The sequence below is a fragment of the Microplitis demolitor genome, chromosome 8, assembly GCF_026212275.2.
Source record: "Microplitis demolitor isolate Queensland-Clemson2020A chromosome 8, iyMicDemo2.1a, whole genome shotgun sequence".
Lineage (NCBI taxonomy): Eukaryota > Metazoa > Arthropoda > Insecta > Hymenoptera > Braconidae > Microplitis > Microplitis demolitor.
The window spans coordinates 18627808-18648345 of NC_068552.1; the positions used below are offsets into that span (position 1 = coordinate 18627808).

Consider the following 20538-nt stretch of genomic DNA (forward strand, 5'->3'; position numbering starts at 1 on the left):
ACATCCAATTAAAACGGTAACATCAAATTGTTGTTCTTATGTCCTCCTTTCTTTTTTTATTTTATTTTTATTTCATATATTTTATCATCAAATATATATTTACATTTTACAGAGACCTTTTAATTATGGAGACTTAATGAGTTTAATATTTTACGAGATAAAAAATTATAAATTCAAATAAAATTATAATAGAGTTGACAATTCATTTATCGTGATTCTGCTACTGTGATAAAAATATTTTGCATTAATAAAATATGCGGGAAATTCAAATTCTAGATCATTTTTTCGCGGCCTCAGGTGAGTAAAAAATTTTTTTTAACAAAAAATCCTTCGGATTCTGATAAGAAATTTAGCTACATAAAATTGTCATGTTTCTTGGAACACGTACTCTTTAATTAACACGTTCTATTCAATGGCTAAACTATCAGGAACAAAGGGCCAATCACTAGGGAGAAGGATCTCCTCAGGATGTAAAGAGGTTATGAACTTTTGTAACAGAAGTTTCAAAGCAGCCATAGTTGTGAGGTCACAGAAGACTAAAGGATCGTGTTTTATTATATTAGAAAATTTAATTTACGAATTTAACCATTGTAACTTGTAATTATATTGTGCAGGCATTGTGAATAATTTTATTATTTTTTTTTTTACATTTATTACGCTATTAAGACTTTACTTTTCATTAATTAAACTTTAATTTTCGATCTTTAGGATGTAATTTAAATTTAACTTTAATTTTAACAATTTCCTTAGTCATTTAATTAAAATTTTTTATATATAAAATACGGATATGGGTGAAAGGGGATGTTAAGACGTCAGTGCGTTGAAAAGATAAGACTAATTTTTGTTTGCCATCAAACAAAAAATTTTTCAGGCAGGAAAAAGATTTCTGAAAATAAATATTTGTTTTTCGGTGGTTTCAATTAAATTTAGAAAAAATTTCGTGAGTTGCGTATAAATTTATATAGAAAATATTATTTCAGAATTAATGCATCGAAATTTTTTTTTTTTTTTTTTTTTCATAAATAAACTGACCGCCAGAATTTGAATAAAATAATAAATTTTTATTTATTTTAAATAAGTATTAAATAAAATTATAAAATTAATCCTGTATGAAAATATATAAAAATAAAATTAAATTTAACTAAACATTATTATATGTATATAAAAAAAAAATATAAACCAAAATCCATTAAGTTTATTACGCGCTAGGATTTATAAATATGACATTAAATATTAGTAAATATGAGCTTAAATATATGAAAACCCATTTGGGGGTACGGAAAGCAATATAATATTATTATCAAACCGTAAACGTGTAGAGCAACAGGTGATTGGGTGCATCAGCAGAGTCAGAATAGACAAATATCAATATAGTAATGAAGTGAAGAGCATACTAATCAAATGAAAATAACCGCTAAATTGAATGTAATTTGAATTTACCAGTGGTAAGAAATAAAAGAAGTCTCATCTGGTTTCCATCCTCGGCTGTGTGTTAAGTGACCGGAGATGAGAGTTCCGAGGTTCGGGAATAATAATTGGGCTCATTCACAGGCACCACCGGGTATCCATAATCACCGGTGGATTCATCTTATGCCACGCGAATACGTGGTCTGGTTATTCATGAAAATATATATATAATATATACTCCCGATTCGGAAGACCTAGTAATCTATACTTCTACTGGGTTATGAACACATCCATAAATATTACGGAGACTGAACTTGGGCAACATGACCGAAGAAAAAGACCCAGATGTTAATTACATCAGTCTTGAAATTTAGCATCATCATAACGTCTATTAGTCAAATTAGTTTAACCACATCTATGTTATGCATAATTAATGTACTTGCGGTCATTACATTAACTAATTGTCGATTAATAATAATTAATAACTCAACTGATGATTAACGACCGATCATTGACGATTGAGGATAAAATTTTTTGGGTTTAACGGAGGGTAAAATGAAATCTATATTTATTATTAGTTTTGTTGTCTTGTGGGATTTATGGGATATGAAGTTGGAGGTACAGGTAAAAGGGATGAAATATGAGCATCGATGGTTGAGGAAAAATATCAAGAAACTTTTACACTTGGGCTCGAGGGTGTCAAGGGCGCATTTTTTGTGGTTACCCGAGACTCGCGGGAATACTTCCAGTTGTTATCTCTCTTGTGGCTCGGACAAAAAGAAATACTCAAAACTTTTATCCCTCGATATAAGTACAGCTACTGTATATTTTATTCTCACTCACGTATAATTGCGCCGCGATAATTAGACTGTGAGATATAATGTACATCCGGGCTTAAAAAAAAAAAAAAGGACTCGGGGGTAAAAAAACAAAAGATTAAATTAAGTATTTATTATTTTCATGCAAGCTCATAAATTTTTTTGTTTTTTTGAGTTTATTTTTTTGTAAGACAAACTAACGTAATTATTTTTAAATTTTACTATCCCTCATGTAATAAATTTAAACGTTTTCCCGGGTTCTTTACCAGGCTCGTAAACTAGAATACCTAAAGATAAATAGTAAGAAATAAAATTAAGGAGGTATTTTTCATCTAAAATAAACAACAAAAAGATGTCATCTTTTAACTGAATCGCCAGTTAATGTTAAGAAGACTATTGTCTAACTTTTTCATACAATAGACTCAGGAAAAAAACACAAGCTTACAAGAAGTGCTGAAATACATCGCAAGTCTTCATTTAACCGTTTGAATCTTTTTTCATCTGAATGCTTCGGCGATTGCACACGACAATTGCGTAATCTCAGAAATCCCTTGTACTAGAAATCTGTCGTCATAAGTATTTATAATATATATATATTGTGCAGTAGCGACGGTCGCTGCGGTTTGTATGCTCGTGTCAGCTCGGACGAAAAGCTTACAGTCCCGAGGCTTTGGCTCTTTGGTAGCAAAATAATGAAACACGTAATCGTCATATGACAGGAGCTATAGTCCAAAGTTGACACTTGGAGCGTTAAGTTTAACGGCTATAAGACATGACGGGTCGAGTGGGTGTCGTGGAAATTCACCCGTACCACCAAGGAACACTAACTGAGACTACTAAGTTCCTGGTAACGCTTGAGGTTCGACGTTTAGTTGCCTCCTAGTTATACTTCTTCGTACTCTTCCTCTTGGTTGCTTTCGGGGAGCCAAAGTACGGAGATACGAAAGTTTGAGAAGTAGAGGCTCTGGTTCGTGTTATACTATTATACAACAATACATTATATATATTTATATACTTGTGTAGTTATATATTAGCCAATATAGATGTAGATATAGATATAGGATATGGATCCTGTGTCTAACTGTCAAAAAAGTTATCGTCGAGCTTTCAAATTCGGGGGAGTGTTTTATAATGCCCGGTGGGTAATGATCTTTGTCAATAGATCACTGGCAGCTACCCTTCTATCTCTACTATCTGTACAAACATTAATGTATAAATAAAATGTACGGCGTTGCAATAAATCGAGTTATTTTTCATTGAGGCCATAGATTCGGAACCGGGAAAAAATGAAATAAACCGAAAAAATCCAACACCAATGGACTTGGCAACGTATTTGAGTAATGCCGGCTTGTAAATTCACTCTATCGGAATACCAGTATTTAAATGAATGATAAAAAAATAGTTAAATCTACAGACGTAGACGAGGGCTGGTAAAATTGAATATAATGGGTGTTGTAACTAATCGTTATTAATAAACGGATTGCGGTGGTTGTGTAGGGATGGCAATTTATCGCTGCTATTTCAGTGGATAAATTATTGTGGGATTTCAAGTATACTCATATATAGACAGAACCATGAAAATTTCTACTGTTTTTCAAGCTAATAATAGATCGTTATTCAATGAATCATCGCAGGATTTACTAATTGACATTTAACAATTATCATGTTATATTATGATATATGTAAACTGTAATTAAAATTTTTTAATAACGTTGGGGCTTATTCAGAGATAGTACTTAATATAGAGGAGGTTTAACTAGATTTCATTACGCTACTACAATTTAAACCCAGGAAACATAATTCATTCTGCACTTTAGTGCAATAATTTTTAAGAGAATTTCGGAACTGATGAAAATTAAATTATTTTAAAATATGATACAGGTATTGCTCCCATAAAACTTAACCTACCAAACACAACTTTTTTTCCACTGCTGTAAATTCAGTAAAGTTTCGAAAACCATTTCCAAAAATTTCAATTTTTCAAGACATTTTTCGATATAGTTTTAATTTATTAAAATATATCATTTTAAATTCCGTTGAAAGTAAATTTATTTCACTAAAATTTTGGTTACTCCATTATATTTCACTTTCCTCTACACATATAATCTATCACATGTGCATGGTGTCCTGGTTATATCTTATTTTTATTTCATTCTCGAGGCCACGTTAAATTTTCTGCGGTCCGAGGTTATACGCATTTTCCGTCGCCCTGGTTATTCTGTTATACTACCCGAGGTTATTTCACTGTCTTTTTTAAAAAACGATAATAGACATGCCGTCGTCTGTTTTTTTTTTACCTGTACGAAATTATTCCATACACCTCCAAGTATCACATCACTATTTTTATAATAGTTCATCACAAAAACATAAAGTTTCGGGTTTTTTATCATCCCCGTGTATATTTTTCGCGTCTTTCAATGTTACGAGCATCATTTTTATTTCATACCAATTGAATTGGGTTGCGGGAAAAATTATGAATGCAGAAAATTATCGTAAATCGTACCTGCCACCCAAGTAATAGTGTAAAAATCACCCGTATGATCCACTCGATCATGAGAATTTATCTGTCAGGTGTTAGCAAGTCGTGTGTTCTGCCACATAAGTGCTCACTATATTTCCGTCAACCCTACACTTTCTACTTTTTTTTCCTCATACTTCAGTTCTTTTAAATAAAATTTCCCAGTGACATGAAAATATAATGATATCCGTTGATTAAAAGTAAACATAAAAATTTAATATCAATAAAAAAACATCCTCTTATTCTTTTATAAAATTTTTTCTACTCTAAGGTACTTGTGAAGATGAATATAATATTTTATTTATATATTTCGATCGTTAACTCGTAAAGTGGATGGGAAAGTATACATAATATTTACGATGTTTCAGGGAAAAATCGTTTGAAACTTGATATTAGAGTACGTCATAAATAATTTTGTCAACAAAAAATGTTATTGATGTATTAAAAATAAAAAAATACTTGAGGTAAAGTGGATTCTATAGATTATATATCTGTATGTACATATTTTATCATTAAGAGGTTGGAGAGGTTGTTAGTTATGTTTATAGCAAACTAATTAAATTTAATCAGGGTTTTTCGATCAAGAGATTGACCGCATTGTTTGAAATTTAATTGAGAAGTACTTTAAATCAGTATTGTTTTGGAGAGGACTGCGCTAGTATTATATATATATATATATATAATGTTTCATAATCAAGATGCTGACGTTAACGAGAATACCCGAGCATTAGCGAGTTCGTAAGCAACATAATTACCGACGTATAACGAGGTCAGGGTAGATCTAATCAATTTGTGTTATTTTGGCTTTGCACTGAGTCAGAGAGAGTTAATGAACTAAAAAATTCTCATCTCATATTATAAAGTTTACTGTACCCTAGTTCATCAAGAAAATTTTTTTCGCGTCAGTTTGAAGTTTAACACAGCTTATACTATTATCGAAACACTGAATTTTAGTTTTTTAGTTTGTTAATTAAATAACTTTAATTGAATAAACTATTGCCCGTACATTTATCAGCAGTGAGTGAGGGACAAAGGAGATTTTTAATGAGAATAAAATCCAGATAGCTTACAATGGTATCATAATGCCGTAATCTTGGATACAAAGCTAATACTCCTGTATTATACAGGCATTGTTAGACATGGATACTAAGAGAGTGTACAAACATTGTACAGCAGATTCTGTTTCATCGGGGATCATAGATTTCCATTATCAAGTCCGTTTGATTGGTAACACGAGAGGGATTCATCTAAAATAAAAATCACAGTAAATTCAACTCAATTTTACATCTCTGATGACCACTGTTTTTATTTTTTCGTTTTGCGAACCAGATCTCCTGACACTCGTACATTTTCAGAGCCGTATTTTAACTAAACGTGTAATACACGCTCTTCTAAAATTTATTTCACATATTTTTTTTTTTGTTTCATTCCTTTAAATTTTATTTTTTCCATTTCCTGTCGGTTGACCAGAGGGAAATGTTTCAAATCAATTGAATGGATCGTTAAATTTGAAAGTGAAATTCCGGGATGATCGTACCTGTGTTTTAGCTTGTCAGTATATGCCTACCGGAAATAAAATATTGAACTTTTATACCCCATTAAATTTTTTTAGACTACCTGTAAAATTTATATTTATTTATTAGCATCTGGTATTCATGTTTTTTTTTATATATTTAAAATTTATGATTTACTATTTTGTTTGTTATAAATAATAACTATACGCATTGTTTAAGTATTAAAAGCGTAGACTAATTAAAATACTTATGATTAATGTGTATAGCTTTTGTATAATATGCTGTAATGAGCATAGCAGACAATACGAGATAAAGAGGAATGTGGGATATGAATGTTGCTGTGGTCGGCGATGGTTTTACTGTACGTGGTTAGAACAGAAGTGCTCACCGATTGACCAGTACGTCATTACACACACACCCACACCCGACACACACATGCACAAAAGGGCAAGTAATCTCCATGATTCAAGTAGGTTCCGTTAATTGTAACCAAATAACGCTTCATAGGAGCGAGATTTATATATAAGCGTGTGTACAATTTTGTGGTTTACGATAAAGTGTCGCACCTTATCGGCAATTTGTTCCACTACTGCCGCAGTTTACAAACCATAATTAGTTTTATTTCCAAAAGCTCGACAATTAAATGTCTAGGTGTATATAAAAATAAGCAATTAAATTTTTTTTTGTATAGAGCAAGATTACTATGTGTATATGGTCTATATATATACGATCAATGTTTAATTTGCCTGATGGGCATGAAAAATAAAATAAAAGTAAATGTCATTTTTTTTTTTTGCATGAAAAAAGTTTTAAACCCACGGAACATGCATCAAAGTTTTAAATATCAACTTTATCTCTGTCTCGTTTTGTTTATTTTTTCTGTTTCATCTGAATGCCCGTCTCACTTTACTCGCCGCGCGAAAGTTTGCTGACAGATAAAATGGATTCGATTGTTTCGTGAATATACATGTACTGCTACATGAACAATAAAATAAAATGAAAGTGATATATATTTAATACTTATTCAACGTCATTTGCATTAGGTTCGATCGTATTTCATACCGACGTTAAACTTTTATTTTTTTTTTTATTTTCAAGTTTTTTTTTAGGAGTATACTGTAGTTACTGATGATAATAAATTATGTATGATATATTTTTTCGTTTTATTATAATTTTTTGTTGGAAAAAATATTACCAAGCTTATGTACGTATTGGTCAAGAAAAAAAAATATCTGCCTCTGTGGCGCAATGGCTAGCGCGTTCGGCTGTTAACCGAAAGGTTGGTGGTTCGAGCCCACCCAGGGGCGATTTTTTTTTTATTTTACAAAAAATGTAAAATAAAAAAAAATTGTAATAAAATCAAAATTATTTCATTATTTAACTTTTTTTTTTTTTTTTTTTTTTTTTTTTTTTTTTTGAAAATTTTAGTTTTTCATTTATTTATATTTATATTTTACGAAAATTATACTATGAAAATACTAGGAATACTAACAAAACTTTTTTTTAATGTTGAGTGAGAAAATGCTTGCAGGCATGAAAAGTATTTCCCAACTCTGAATAATCGATGAATAATTATTCAGAACTGGAACTTTGAAGTTCGATAGCTGGCCGCTAGATGTCTTGAACGACAAAGATATTTCGTGCACAGAAAATCGTTGTAAACTTTTATAAGCCATCAATTGGGAAGTAATATTCGTCAATCAGTAGGGTCATTACTGATCCACTTAGCATGTGATGATCGCTGGAGATGATCTTTGTGATTACACTCCGCTCCTGGCATCCGAACTATCGCCGGTTTGCCATGGAATACCTGATGCTATTCTGATTGACAAATATTTTTGAAATATCAAGTCTTGATACAAAAAAATGAAATTACTACAATTCAACTTTTCCTGATATTTTACAATACACAACACTTCATGAAAATCTGAAAGTTTTTCTCGAGTCTTGTGATACTTCTAAAAAATTTATGAAAATTGAATCTACTACTGAGAATACTTTTTTTCGTTGTATTTTTATTTAAATTTACTACTGACATTTAATTACTGTATTAAAATAAATTTCAGTTATTCACTGTGGTCCAAATTTTCTTCCATTTTTTCAAATTTTCTGACTGTTTTACATTTAGTAACTCTTCTGCCATTTAAATGCATATTTTGACCAGTGTAGCCAGATTTCCCGTTTTAGCGGTAGATCTTCTATTTTTCTACTGCCTTTTCTCCTTATCTACCATTTTCTAAAATTTTTTGAACTAACAAAAAATTTATGAAATTTTTCGTTTTAATTTTTCATTTCAATTCTTAATTTGAAATTCCCGTGTCTATTCTATTCTGTGAATTCCAAGTGCATATAATAAACGAAAAAACACTTAGCGTTTGTTGATAAAATTTTTTTGAATGTACATATTAGCTGAGCTAGTGAACTTCCAAAACTTGTTGAATTTTCAATTCTAACTACTATTAATTGTGTAAAATCAGAAAAATAATATCTTTTATTTATATATAAAATAAAAATAATTCCAATTGACGTAAAATAATAACAAATGTAAATTGCATGCTCATTAAGATATATATAGAAAAAAAAGTCAACATTACAACATCAGTATCACTGAGCGTGTCATTATATTACTTCATATTAAAACCGTCTAGCCTGAATACATAATTTTTTCATTCAGTTTAATTTATTTCATATTTGTTCAATTTTTTTTATATAATTTTACCTTTTTTTTTAAACTTCGAATGAAAATAAATGAGCTGTTAAATAAAGTATTGACAACACAAGATAGATACTCTGACACTGTTAGAGGTATGAATCCTAGTAGTAATGTTATTCAATTAGTAGTTGTTATATTCAATATTTTCTTGTCTCAACTCAACATAATTATAGATCTGATGATCAGAGGGTCTACTGTGCATCGACAACTGTCTAAACACTAATCAGTTAAGTCATATTTTATTTTATTATATTAAAGTTTACCATTTAACACTAGCTACTATTAATAATTTAATCAGTTCATTCAAAGATATTCACTGCTGTTATAACACTCGGAAAAAATTTTTAAAATACAAAATTGTCAAATAATAAATCAGTAAATGTGTTATTTTGTCAATAAAAAATTATCCCTCGAATTACTATAGTTATAAAAGTAATCATAATTCTATAGTTTTTTCAATTACAATAGATTTTCAGTACAATCCATGTATAGAATTTGAATTAATTTTTTTTCGAGTAAAATGAAAAAAATTGCGTTTACTTTGTTGGTAACAATTTTCGTTACGAATATTTTAATTGTGTCGATATACGGTAAAAGGGCCATTGTTGTGAGAACAAATAAAGGACGTGTGGCTGGTCGAGTTTTAGTGACTGTTCAGTCAAATAAAGAATACATTGCATTCAAAGGTATACCGTATGCAAAACCACCTACTGGCTACCGTAGATTTAAGGTAAAAAATTATTTATTTTGCTAATCGATAGAATTATAAAAATTTTTAAAAATACATTGTAATGCAGCCACCCATCGAGGCTGATAGTTGGAAGCCGACGCTTTTACGTGCATATGATGATCCAAGCCCATGCCCACAATTCGATATTGACGCGCTTAGAACAATTGGCCATGAAAATTGTCTTTTTTTAAATGTATACACGCCAAGGGTAATTAGTACTTATTTTTATTGATTTACTAATCACTGGCCGCAAATTTTACAAATAAATAAATATTTAGGTTTATTCAAATGATGTTAAGTTGCGTGCAGTGATGGTTTGGATCCACTATGGAGCCTTTATGTCCGGTTCGTTAGACAGCAAATTTTACGGACCGGACTTTTTGATTGAGAAAGATGTTGTGGTGGTCGTGATGAATTATCGTTTGGGTGCATTAGGATTTTTGTCATTAAACCATGCAAATAGTACGGGGAATGCCGGCTTGAAGGATCAAGTATTGGCATTGAAATGGGTACAGCGGAATATTAAAAGTTTTGGAGGAGATCCGAGAAAAGTAACTATTTTTGGTGAAAGTGCCGGCGCAGTTGCTGTTCAACTTCATAAATTATCAGGACTTTCCAAGGGACTATTTAGAGCGTCAATTGCTATGAGCGGCTCGCCACTTAATTCATGGGGATTTTCTTCATCAAAGGAGGCTGAAAATAGTGCTTTTAGTCTAGGACGTAAACTAGAAATTAACACTGATAACAAAGAGGTTTTACTTCAGCAACTTTATTCTAAAAGTTCTTACGATATCGTGAGTGCTACTAATTGGCTTATTCCTGACCTGGTAATTATATATTTTATAATATTATGGTATATCTTTTTTTATATGTATTATATTTTATATATTTATCTTATTAATTATTTAAAGATGATTTTAAACGGAAGTTTACCGATACCATTTAAGCCATCATTGGAAACTCCCATAAGCCCTAACGAAAGTTATTTTATAACCGAATGCCCAGTGCTCGAGTACAAAATGAAAAAGTTTAATCAGGGTCCACAAATTATGGGATTTACCAAAAATGAGGCGTTATCATTTGCCAGGCGTAAGATACCACTTTTATCTTTATAAATAATTTTTATCTTACAAGTTCGTTCTTACAGCTGTTGGACTACTTTTTCAAGTCATGGGTAAACAAATGACTGACAATATTATCGATCCTGCGTCAGATTTAAATTTCATTGCAGGAATAGACCTGACACAAAGATATTTAACATTTTTCGGTGAATCACCAGTTTTTTATTACCGCAATTCATTTGATTATGATCAATCACTACATAAAGTCGAAGGTCATAACAATTTACCTGGTACTGGACATGCTGATGATGTCGCACATATTTTTTATATTAAAAATAAAAATCAACCAACTGATCCTTGGAGTGACATTGGAAGGCATCGGGAGAAAATGGTCACAATGTGGACTAATTTCGCTAAACATTTGTGAGTATAATTTTTAAATTATTTTTTTCTATGAATAATTAATAAAAATTTTTACAAAAGAAATCCGACACCGAAAGGAAAATCTGACCCGCTTTTAAAAATAAAATGGTGGCCATCAGGAAAAAAAGGTCTCAATCTTGAAATAGGAAATGGATTTAAATTGCAAAAGCGGCCAATTAATGAAAGAATTCGTGAAAAAGAACGTGAGATGAATCATTGTAATTAATTATCTGTTAAATTTAATTATGTGTAATGTATATAAAATATGAGAGAGAAGATAACGACGGCTGCCTATGGTATCATCTGATGTTATCAATTGATAAAACATATATGATATTTACAGTTAATTTTAGAAAATAACAAAGTAGAATTAAAATTAATTAATAATTTTTTATAGCGATTAATTGAGTGTGGAAATATCAAATTTAAAAGTTTAATTATCAATTACGATTTTACCTTGAGTGATATTTTTTAAAATAATATTTTTTTTTATATTAAATATTTTATAATTCAAATCAATAGTTTTTAATTAATATTAACTTCATGTACAATATATTTAATTTCCATTAATTTTTATACCGAGTGGATAAAATTTATTTTTAAAAATCACTCAAAATTAATTATCAATAATTTATCAATTAAATAATGCTTGAAGTACAGGAAATATCAATTTTAAAAATAATTTTCTATATTTCATTCTCTGAAATTTTGAAAATAATTTCAATTTATAAAAATACTTGAATGGATTTGTATGTGATATAATATATATAAGATAATATTCTCAACGCAAACAAATTCATTCTACAGAGTATTCCACTTCTGTGAGTGTCTCTTCCAGTTACTCAACTCTAGGACTAATTAAAACCCTGGTGAATTTTTTGTATAGTAAGTAAAATGTTTTATATTTCTCTTCCTACCTCCGAGAGTTTTCGCCACAAGAAAAAAAAAGAGTTCGCCATTAACATCGCTCACAAGAAATTCAAAGTCGTTTCTCCATTTTTATCATCTTTTTACAGTAAATAAGACGACCAAATTAAAACAAAGCCAAACAAAAGTATTTACTCTCAAATAAAAAATAATAATTTTCATTAAGAGGAAATTTGAATTATAAATAAAATATTTGACTTAAGATATTTAATAAAAAAAAAAAATAAAAAGTTAATATAACTTAATTTTAAATTTAATTCTTTTGAGTAATTTAGTTATAAAAGTATGTCAGCTACTTTTCATAATCCTCGAAATTATCAGTCGAAAATTTTCCAAAGAAAGAGGAAATGATGTACAAAAGATCAGTTGGTAGAGAAAGCGATAGGGCGAGTTCACTGAGGGAGGTCGAGTACGAGTCATTACTGGGACAAAGGGAGCGGCCAATCGTGAAGAGAAAACCCGTCAGGACGCTTCTTCGGTTTCTCTAGTCTCTAGAATATAGACTGCTCAGCCATTCGACGAGACACGGAAAACTGGAGAGTGTTCTGACACGCGAAGCATCACTACAGCAGTAGACAAAGAAAGAAAAGGTAAAAGAAAAAAAATCAACAAAAGAATAAACGTAAAAAATATAAAGAAAAAATATTTGACAGGAATTAAAGACAAGACAAGCTGTTACAAACAGAAGCATAATCTTTTATATTTTTGCAAAAGGCTCTTTACCGGGTGTTAATCTATGTCCCAGTGACGAATGCCCAGTATTGTTCAACCACAACACCGCTGATAATTTTCTTTTCATCACGGACTATTACAACAAGGCCCAGGTTTTGTCACCAGCCGCAATACTGGAATTATTTGGCGGTCTGTGAAAGGAATTAAGTGACACGCTCCATGGATTCGAATAAATATTATTGTAATACTTTGAATGGCGTCAGTGTATCGCCGAGTGTCGATCGAATCGCAAAATAGCGTGGGCAAAATTTTCGTAACTTTCCAGAACAACGGAACTTAAACTCGACATTATGGTAGTTGTTGTATCACGCGAGGGTTAGCTTATTCCTTCATTCTATAGCTTCAGTCTACTACGTGTACTAAGCTCGTATTTTGCAAACACTGCATATATAGTTAGCGGTGGCACAATCGTGTGCATCGGGCGTGCTGTTGCTTGCACGCGCCAATAAAGTCTATCGACCCCATGCTCTAGGCTTCGCTAATTTAATCTTTATATATCTTTGGGTGTATCTTTAAACAATTATGTCACACAGTGTTTAATTTTGTCGAAAGAACCCGCCGGTGATGTGACTTGGCCTTCGAGCCGCCAGAAATTCAATTAAGTAACGGTTACTATTTTCAGATAAATCCAGTCAACACGATTGGCCTGAAAGGGACAATTGCTATTCTATGTAGGGATGATTTATTGTCTATTGAAACGACGGGGAGGTTCGTGGGAGGGAAAGATGGTCATTTTTAACACTATCAGTTTTTTTTTATTGGAGTTTACTTTTTTATTTCTAAACGTGTCTATAAAGACTTGAGCCCTTGCGGAAGACACATACATGACAAATGTTAGTCGGGATAACGTGTGTACAAAGAAAAGTCTCAGGATCAGATTAATCTTGTGTTAAATTCAAGTGACTGGAACATGAAAAAGCACCTGAGGTGCTTTCGCGCAGAGATAGTGAGAAAGGTACACGCGAGGACTAAAAAGGAATCAGATACTGAGCAGAGGGTGAAAATTTTATACTTTTTTTTTTTACGTATTATCGACCTAACGCGTTTTAACCGAGCAAGGATATCTCAGCGTCAATATTTCGTAGTTTCAAAACGCATGCGTCAATGTTTGACGTTCGAAAAAAATTTAGATTGAAAAAACACAAAAAGCACCCGCTTGAAGATTTTATTTATTAACTCTGCATAGAGCCGAGAGCTTTTGTGTTGTACTACTGATACTCAGCAGAAATATTGCAGCGTAATATAATATTGGAAAAAATGTATTTAATACCTGTAGAGCTGTTTATAATTCTTGATTTTTCACGATAGTTTCATTCCGATAAACCTCGGGGCTATTGTTCAGTGAAACGCGTGTGTCTATTCTCGTCATCGTAACGTGTTTTGCTCCAGTGAGCTGCAAGCAGCTCTTCGATCTTTTGCCGTCATGAGAAAGGTAAAAACTGATACTGAGACAAGACGAGACGAGACGTGCAGAGTCTAAGTGCAGTTGAATATAAGGGGAGTATTAAAGATTGGCTTCTACTAGATATCGTAAAACTACGCCTGACTTAATTCACGATATATTTCTCGCACTCAATTCTCCGCTATTTTAAGATTCTCAAAGACCCAGCACAAAGCAAAAAAGATAAAACAAGATGAGTATTAACTGATTTCCTCTGCTTTACTTTCCTTTACTCTGTTATTAAAAGATCTTGATCATTTCGCTTCCTTAAATAATGGATGTTAAGTCCCTCAAATTAATTCTTCCCCTTGATCTCTCGCACTCACCGCAACCAGTTTGCATAATGAAAAAGATTAGGGTCTGCGATTGATAAGAGAAAATAGTCTCAGCTATAAAATAACTATTTGCAAAATAAAATAAAAAACAACATCAATGATTAAGCTTTTATTTCCAGAATTGATTTAACTTTCTCTTGATGATTAATCAGTGACAAAAAAAAGTATTGCTTTGCCGGTGGTTGAAAAATAACCAAAAGCAAGCAAAGTCATGGTACTGAAGATTAATCATCAGCAATCAAGACTAAACAAAGTATATAACGTACATCTAGAGCCCTAACGCGTGAGAAGTTTCAGTGTACCACGCGAGGGTAATAAGTCACAAGAGATACAACAATAACAATGCATATTGTTTTATCAAGGTAAAAATCAATGGTGAAATGGGTTTAACTTGTGTGCATACAACTTTTACTTAAATAAAATAAAATAAACTAACAAAATTTGTTGGTAATTTATATTGTTTACGAGAGCCAACAATATAATAACCACAAATACCAAAACCGCCGAATATTTGTACTCCATTTACCACACTTAGTTTCTCGTACTTCGTTTGTTACACAGTAACACCATCTAATTTCATGAATTACAAATACGGCTGTATTACATGCGTTCCTTCTGACAAACTTTAGATTAAACAATAAACTAATTACTTAAAATTATCCAGCACATATTAGTTTTTCATCCATAACAATAACATGTATTATGCAAGAGATATATATGAAATATAAACATAAATTGGAATACAAATGCAAATAAATATGTGTGCAAATTGTATATATGTTCCGGGCGACTTGTTAATTGAATTGAGAGAAGAGAATATATGTATAACATATAAACGGTATCGAAAATTCGCCACAACCAATGAACTGCCGATGTGATGTATCTTCGATATATTTCTCCGCAAATTTGCGGTGGAGTATAGATATACATAATATATATATATATATATGTTTAGGGTGGATTGAGCATCAGCTAGATAAACTTCCGTAGCCGTGACACTCTCCAGTAGAACATCGTCATCATATTCCTCGGGCTGATGACACACTTGTGCTAAGTTTGTTCTCTCGATTGGCTACACGCTCGTTAAGGAGAACCGACTGATCTGTTCTATACATCTTTTAGTGGGTATATATATATATATATATATATATATATATATATATATATATATATATATATATATATATATATATATAATCCAGCAACCTGCTCCTCTCACTTGCAATCGCCAACGAGGGTTCGGAAGACGAAGGCGAGGCTGAAGACGAAAATGGTGACGACGTTATCGCAGTAACCGTGTTACCGGGTATGACTTCCTTTCGACGATAACAACCGGAAGGTTTAGATCCCTGGAAATGTTACTTTTTATTCCGATACATCAATATTCAATAATAATCTGTTTACGCTGATGCAGCTTTTGAAATCTATGAGAAAAAAAATTCGATAAGTCGAAAAAAAGAGCAACTGGTAAGTCTGGATTTTCAATCATTTTTACGGAGAAAATGAAAGAAAAATTGAAGAAAAATGTGTGTTATGATTGAAAGATGTGAGCGGGAAATCGTCTTGGCCAGAGCAAGGCTTTTTATAATAGAATTTTTTTATTTTATTTCCAGGCTTTGTCCGCCTTTTTCTTGGGCCAGAAAATTAATCACGCGACTTGGAGCTCGTCATGCGCATACACCATGATTGCCTTCTTTCCACTGCTCTGAGAGATAATGGATGTTAGTGTACTTTGCTTAAAGTATTACTTTCTGGGAAAAAATGAGGCCTCGTTAGGGACTATTTTAGTCTTCAGCAAAAACTACAGAGATGATAAAATACTAGAGTTTAAGTATATGCATTTATTTATATCTGAAGTTAAAAAAATTTTTAATGCTAAAAAAGGTAAATATACTACACAATCAGAACTCGATCTGATGTTTTTTTTTTATTGCTCATACTTATTTTTCTTGTATCTTCGCGTTCTATCAAAAAATAACGAGCTTTCAGTTCGTAAATATAAGATATCACTGGATAACGAGAGATGGAGTGAAAAAATATACAGACAAAGAAACAAAAACAAATTATTTCAACAAATTTTTTTTTTTTTAACGTTTTTAGTTGTTTTATTTTTCTATTTAGCTTTACTTTTTTGTTTTCCACCGTAACAGCAATGTCGATTTTTTCTAATAGAACAATCATATATATGTATAGTATAAAATATAAAAATTAAAAAGATAAAAAATATTAATAACACACATGAGGTTTTTAGATGGAATACATTTTTTTTAGCTTTCTTTTCGAAAGCAAAAATAAATTGACATTTCGTATTAAATATTTGTTTTTTTTTATTTTTCCATGGCTGGAAATTTTATGAAACTGAAGTTACCCAATGTCAGATAATTGATAGATTTTTTTTAAAACAACAAATTATAAAAAAAAAAATATATTAAAAAATTGCACATGTAGTTTTTTTAATTTTCTACATGTGCATTTTTTTAAAATATTTTTTTTTTGTAATTGACTTGTTGAAAAAAAATTCAAAAATTGATAATTGTATGATAATTTCAAGATCATGAAATTTTCACGGTATCTGTTAAAAAATTTGTACTTATGAAAAAAAAGTTTTGTGTTTGGCAAATACGGGCTGACTTTACGCATATTTCGCCCTAAGAGTTTTATATTTTTTCTGTAGTTCTTACAAAGTAATTTTTCCTTTTTCATTTTTTATTTAGATCCCGCGAAGAAAAAGAATTTACATGGAATTTTCATAAAACCATCGAGTTTACGAACAATGTCATCCAAATATAAAGAAACTTTTTCAGTCTCGTCAGAGAGCAGAGGAACTTGGGTGAGTTTGTATGCTCTAGCATCATATTGAAAAGTAACATTGTTTTATGTACATATTACATGAAATTATAGTCTGAAAAAAATTAAAAATCTTCTATTTTGCCTAACATGTTTTACGAGAACAACCAGCTTATAATATAAGTGTACTTTGCCGCGAAGTGAGAAATATAAACTAACAAGGATAAATAAATCTAGCAATCTATTTTAAATTAGCTTTGGTTTCACTTTGAAAATACATCTACGGGTAAGAGAAAGACAACTTGATAATTCTTTTAGAAAGTAAATTTACCGTAGCAACTGTAAAAAATGAATGTACAAAGAAAAGCTCAAATTACGCTGGAATTAATGTGTTCTGTGTAAAAATTTTCATACTCTGGATCCCAGTAGGCATCAAACTAATTTGCGTTTTATTATGCGATAAATGAATGAAGAAAAGAGAAATAAGGAAAAGCATAAATTTTTCTTTGAAAAACCTCTGGTGCCCAGAATTAAACGAAATATTTTATACGCAGTATGAATTTTAATGTCAAGTTTTGTTTTTTATTCAGTTAAATTTAAAATTTAAATAAGCGGGAAAAATCAAATGATGAAAAAAATTTTTGATTTATAAAAAATCAGAGCCGATCGAGGATTTTAAGTGTCATAAATTTCAATATAGTTTTTATTTGAGAATAAGTAAAAAAAAGGATTTTATATTTTATCGTTCAAACAAACGTCCTTTCAACACTAAAGTATTTTGTCATATGTGATATATAAAAGTATAAGTCTTTGGCGCGATCGATTGTTACGATTTTGGTTCTCACATTTCACTGGTTCGTGTTATATTTATCTGTTCTCCTTTCTTTTATCAGTGAGAATTCCATTTTGGATAAAGTGTACTTGGAGAAGAAAGTAAGTATATAGTTGAGTATAAGAGACCCTCTAGACTCTAGACCATAGGATGTACGATGTTTGCACGTCAACGTTTTACCCAAGAGATTTTTCTTCTCCAACTTCTTCCTCCATACATTTATACATTATATATACCAATGTACCTCTATACTTATACATATATATAAACGTAGAGATATATATTATCTAACTCTCATTACAAAGTCACCGCAGTGACGTCGCTCGACATTCCGCTTATATATTTTTCATATCTCCAATGTGTTAATCCACTCGACAATTTTTTTTCCATGAAACAAGAAACAGCTTTCCAGTCTCATCGCTCTCCAGAGCAGATCTCAGGTGGTTTGCTGCCCAGAATGACAGTCCGTTTGTGGAGACAGAAATACTAAAAGTTAGACATCACCGTTGTAAGAAAGGGATGGCAAAAAAGAACTTAAGCAGATTGACTAGTCTAGTTTTTTCCATTGGACGGTTCCTGGTCTAGGTACCAGTAAAAAGCGCCCGTAAGCCAGTGAGCAAACCAACCAATACGTTCACGAAAAAAGCAGGATGGACTAATGACCTCTGGACTCTTTGACGATAATCTTCCTTAGTGTTCTCATGCACATACCCAACATCTACATTTTAGTGCAGTTACTTTAATCTCTTCTCTTCCGTAAAATAAAAACAAACTATCAGAAAAAAAACTATACCCCTTTTATCTTTCTCTACCGCAATTCTCTTTCGTAGTTCTGTTTCGATAGATCATACACACGATTGAACTCAATTGCAATTATCTAACCACTTGGATTGCTTTTGGAAGTTCTCTCTGTTTTCTCTATTGCCCACTTTATTGTTAATATATATATATACATATGTATCAAACGTATAATAGTATTTTCAAGTCCAAATGAACTATCTGTATGTATTATCTCGACGAAATAGAATTTACTAAATGGAGATTGATTGAGTCGTTATATTTGTGTCATGTCATGTGTCTATATTTCCTAAAATCAACTAATATATAGATACATGTATGTCTATGTATAAAGTATGACATGGAATGGAGTGAATCGAACGATTACTCGCAATTGCTTTTACATGTTGGTGGTTTTGTCAGAGTGAACATGAGTTATTGATAAGTGAACGATGCTCGAGATAAACAAACCCGAAAATTGATTTTAAAAAAGGGCATAAAATGTATTATATATTTTTGAATGGTATTGAGTGCCGATGGCAAATGAATATAAACAAAATAAAGGTATTACGTATGTATCAAACGTTTATTGGAATGACAGTTTCCAGGACATGAACTTACTCCCCGAGGACCAACATACACTCGATTCTGGATTGAATACAGATGGCATTCGGTGGGAGAACCCGCGTCCGGGGATTGCGACAGTACCGAGGATTCGAGTAGAAGCAATTTGCCGCAGAGCCTGCCTCGGTGATGCATTCTTTTATTTTTACTCCCACTCACTCACTCTCACTCTATTTTATCGCGTTCTCGTTGTTGCTCTAGAGTACTCTCTGGTCACCTTGGAATCCCAAGACGTCGCTTACGAGCCACGACCTTACACTACTATTCTACACTACTTTAATGTTATGTATATCTATAAGCTCTCTAGCTGATACTGCTGCTACTACTCCACACTCTATACTCTATACTGTATCCACTTTAACCCACAGATCTATAAGTCTAGTACTCTGGTTCAGTACATAGAAAGGCTTCGTTAGATTCTACTGTTTTGCTATAAGACGATATTGCCGTCAGCACGAAAACTACCTTCGGTGAAACTATTTCCCAGGCTTTTGTCTCGTTCCATCAACATCGGAAACAATAAAAATTTAATAAAATAAATTTAAAAAAAAAACAAACTTTGGGGAGTTTATTTAAGGGAGAGCTTGGATCGATAGCCAGTGGAAATCCGTGTGTAGGTTACAATCTCACATTATTTAACTTACAACAATGAATGCAATGAAAAATGTGAAGGCTATTGAGTTTAATTACCACTATAAATTAAATATATTATTGTGTTAGTATAGTCCGCAAATCCTTTGTCATGTATTCATGTGTGGAAATATATATGTATATGATATAAACTCAATTAAAATCAACCAGTCGTTTAATGATCTCCAGTGGATTATAGTTTTGTAAAATAATTTATTACTTATAAACTTGGATTTATTATTGATGGCATTAAGATTTAATATTTCATA

General features: G+C 31.4%; 2 protein-coding genes and 1 non-coding gene across 4 annotated transcripts in view; 2 read left to right on the forward strand and 1 right to left on the reverse strand.

Moving 5' to 3' along the window:
• Positions 1-20538, reverse strand: part of LOC103572363 (acetylcholine receptor subunit alpha-like) — a 48231-nt gene that overhangs the window by 20598 nt on the left and 7095 nt on the right. The window lies entirely within an intron of this gene.
• Trnan-guu (transfer RNA asparagine (anticodon GUU)) lies at positions 7492-7564 on the forward strand. The gene has a single exon. It is a non-coding gene; the product is annotated as a tRNA-Asn (tRNA).
• On the forward strand, positions 9831-11526 carry LOC103572449 (cholinesterase 1). Its single transcript, XM_008551078.3, has 5 exons — positions 9831-9908; positions 9979-10527; positions 10612-10789; positions 10848-11184; positions 11245-11526. The coding sequence occupies exons 2-5, from the start codon at positions 10012-10014 to the stop codon at positions 11408-11410; spliced, it is 1197 nt and encodes a 398-aa protein (XP_008549300.2). The 5' UTR covers positions 9831-9908; positions 9979-10011; the 3' UTR covers positions 11411-11526.

What these genes read in the sequence shown, in the direction of transcription:
- LOC103572449 (XM_008551078.3), top strand. Translation starts at nt 10,012, where the DNA reads ATGGTTTGGATCCACTATGGAGCCTTTATGTCCGGTTCGTTAGACAGC. An exon ending in GGCGTTATCATTTGCCAGGC is followed by an intron (nt 10,790 to 10,847) that starts GTAAGATACCAC and finishes TCGTTCTTACAG; the next exon opens with CTGTTGGACTACTTTTTCAA. An exon ending in ACTAATTTCGCTAAACATTT is followed by an intron (nt 11,185 to 11,244) that starts GTGAGTATAATT and finishes TTTTTACAAAAG; the next exon opens with AAATCCGACACCGAAAGGAA.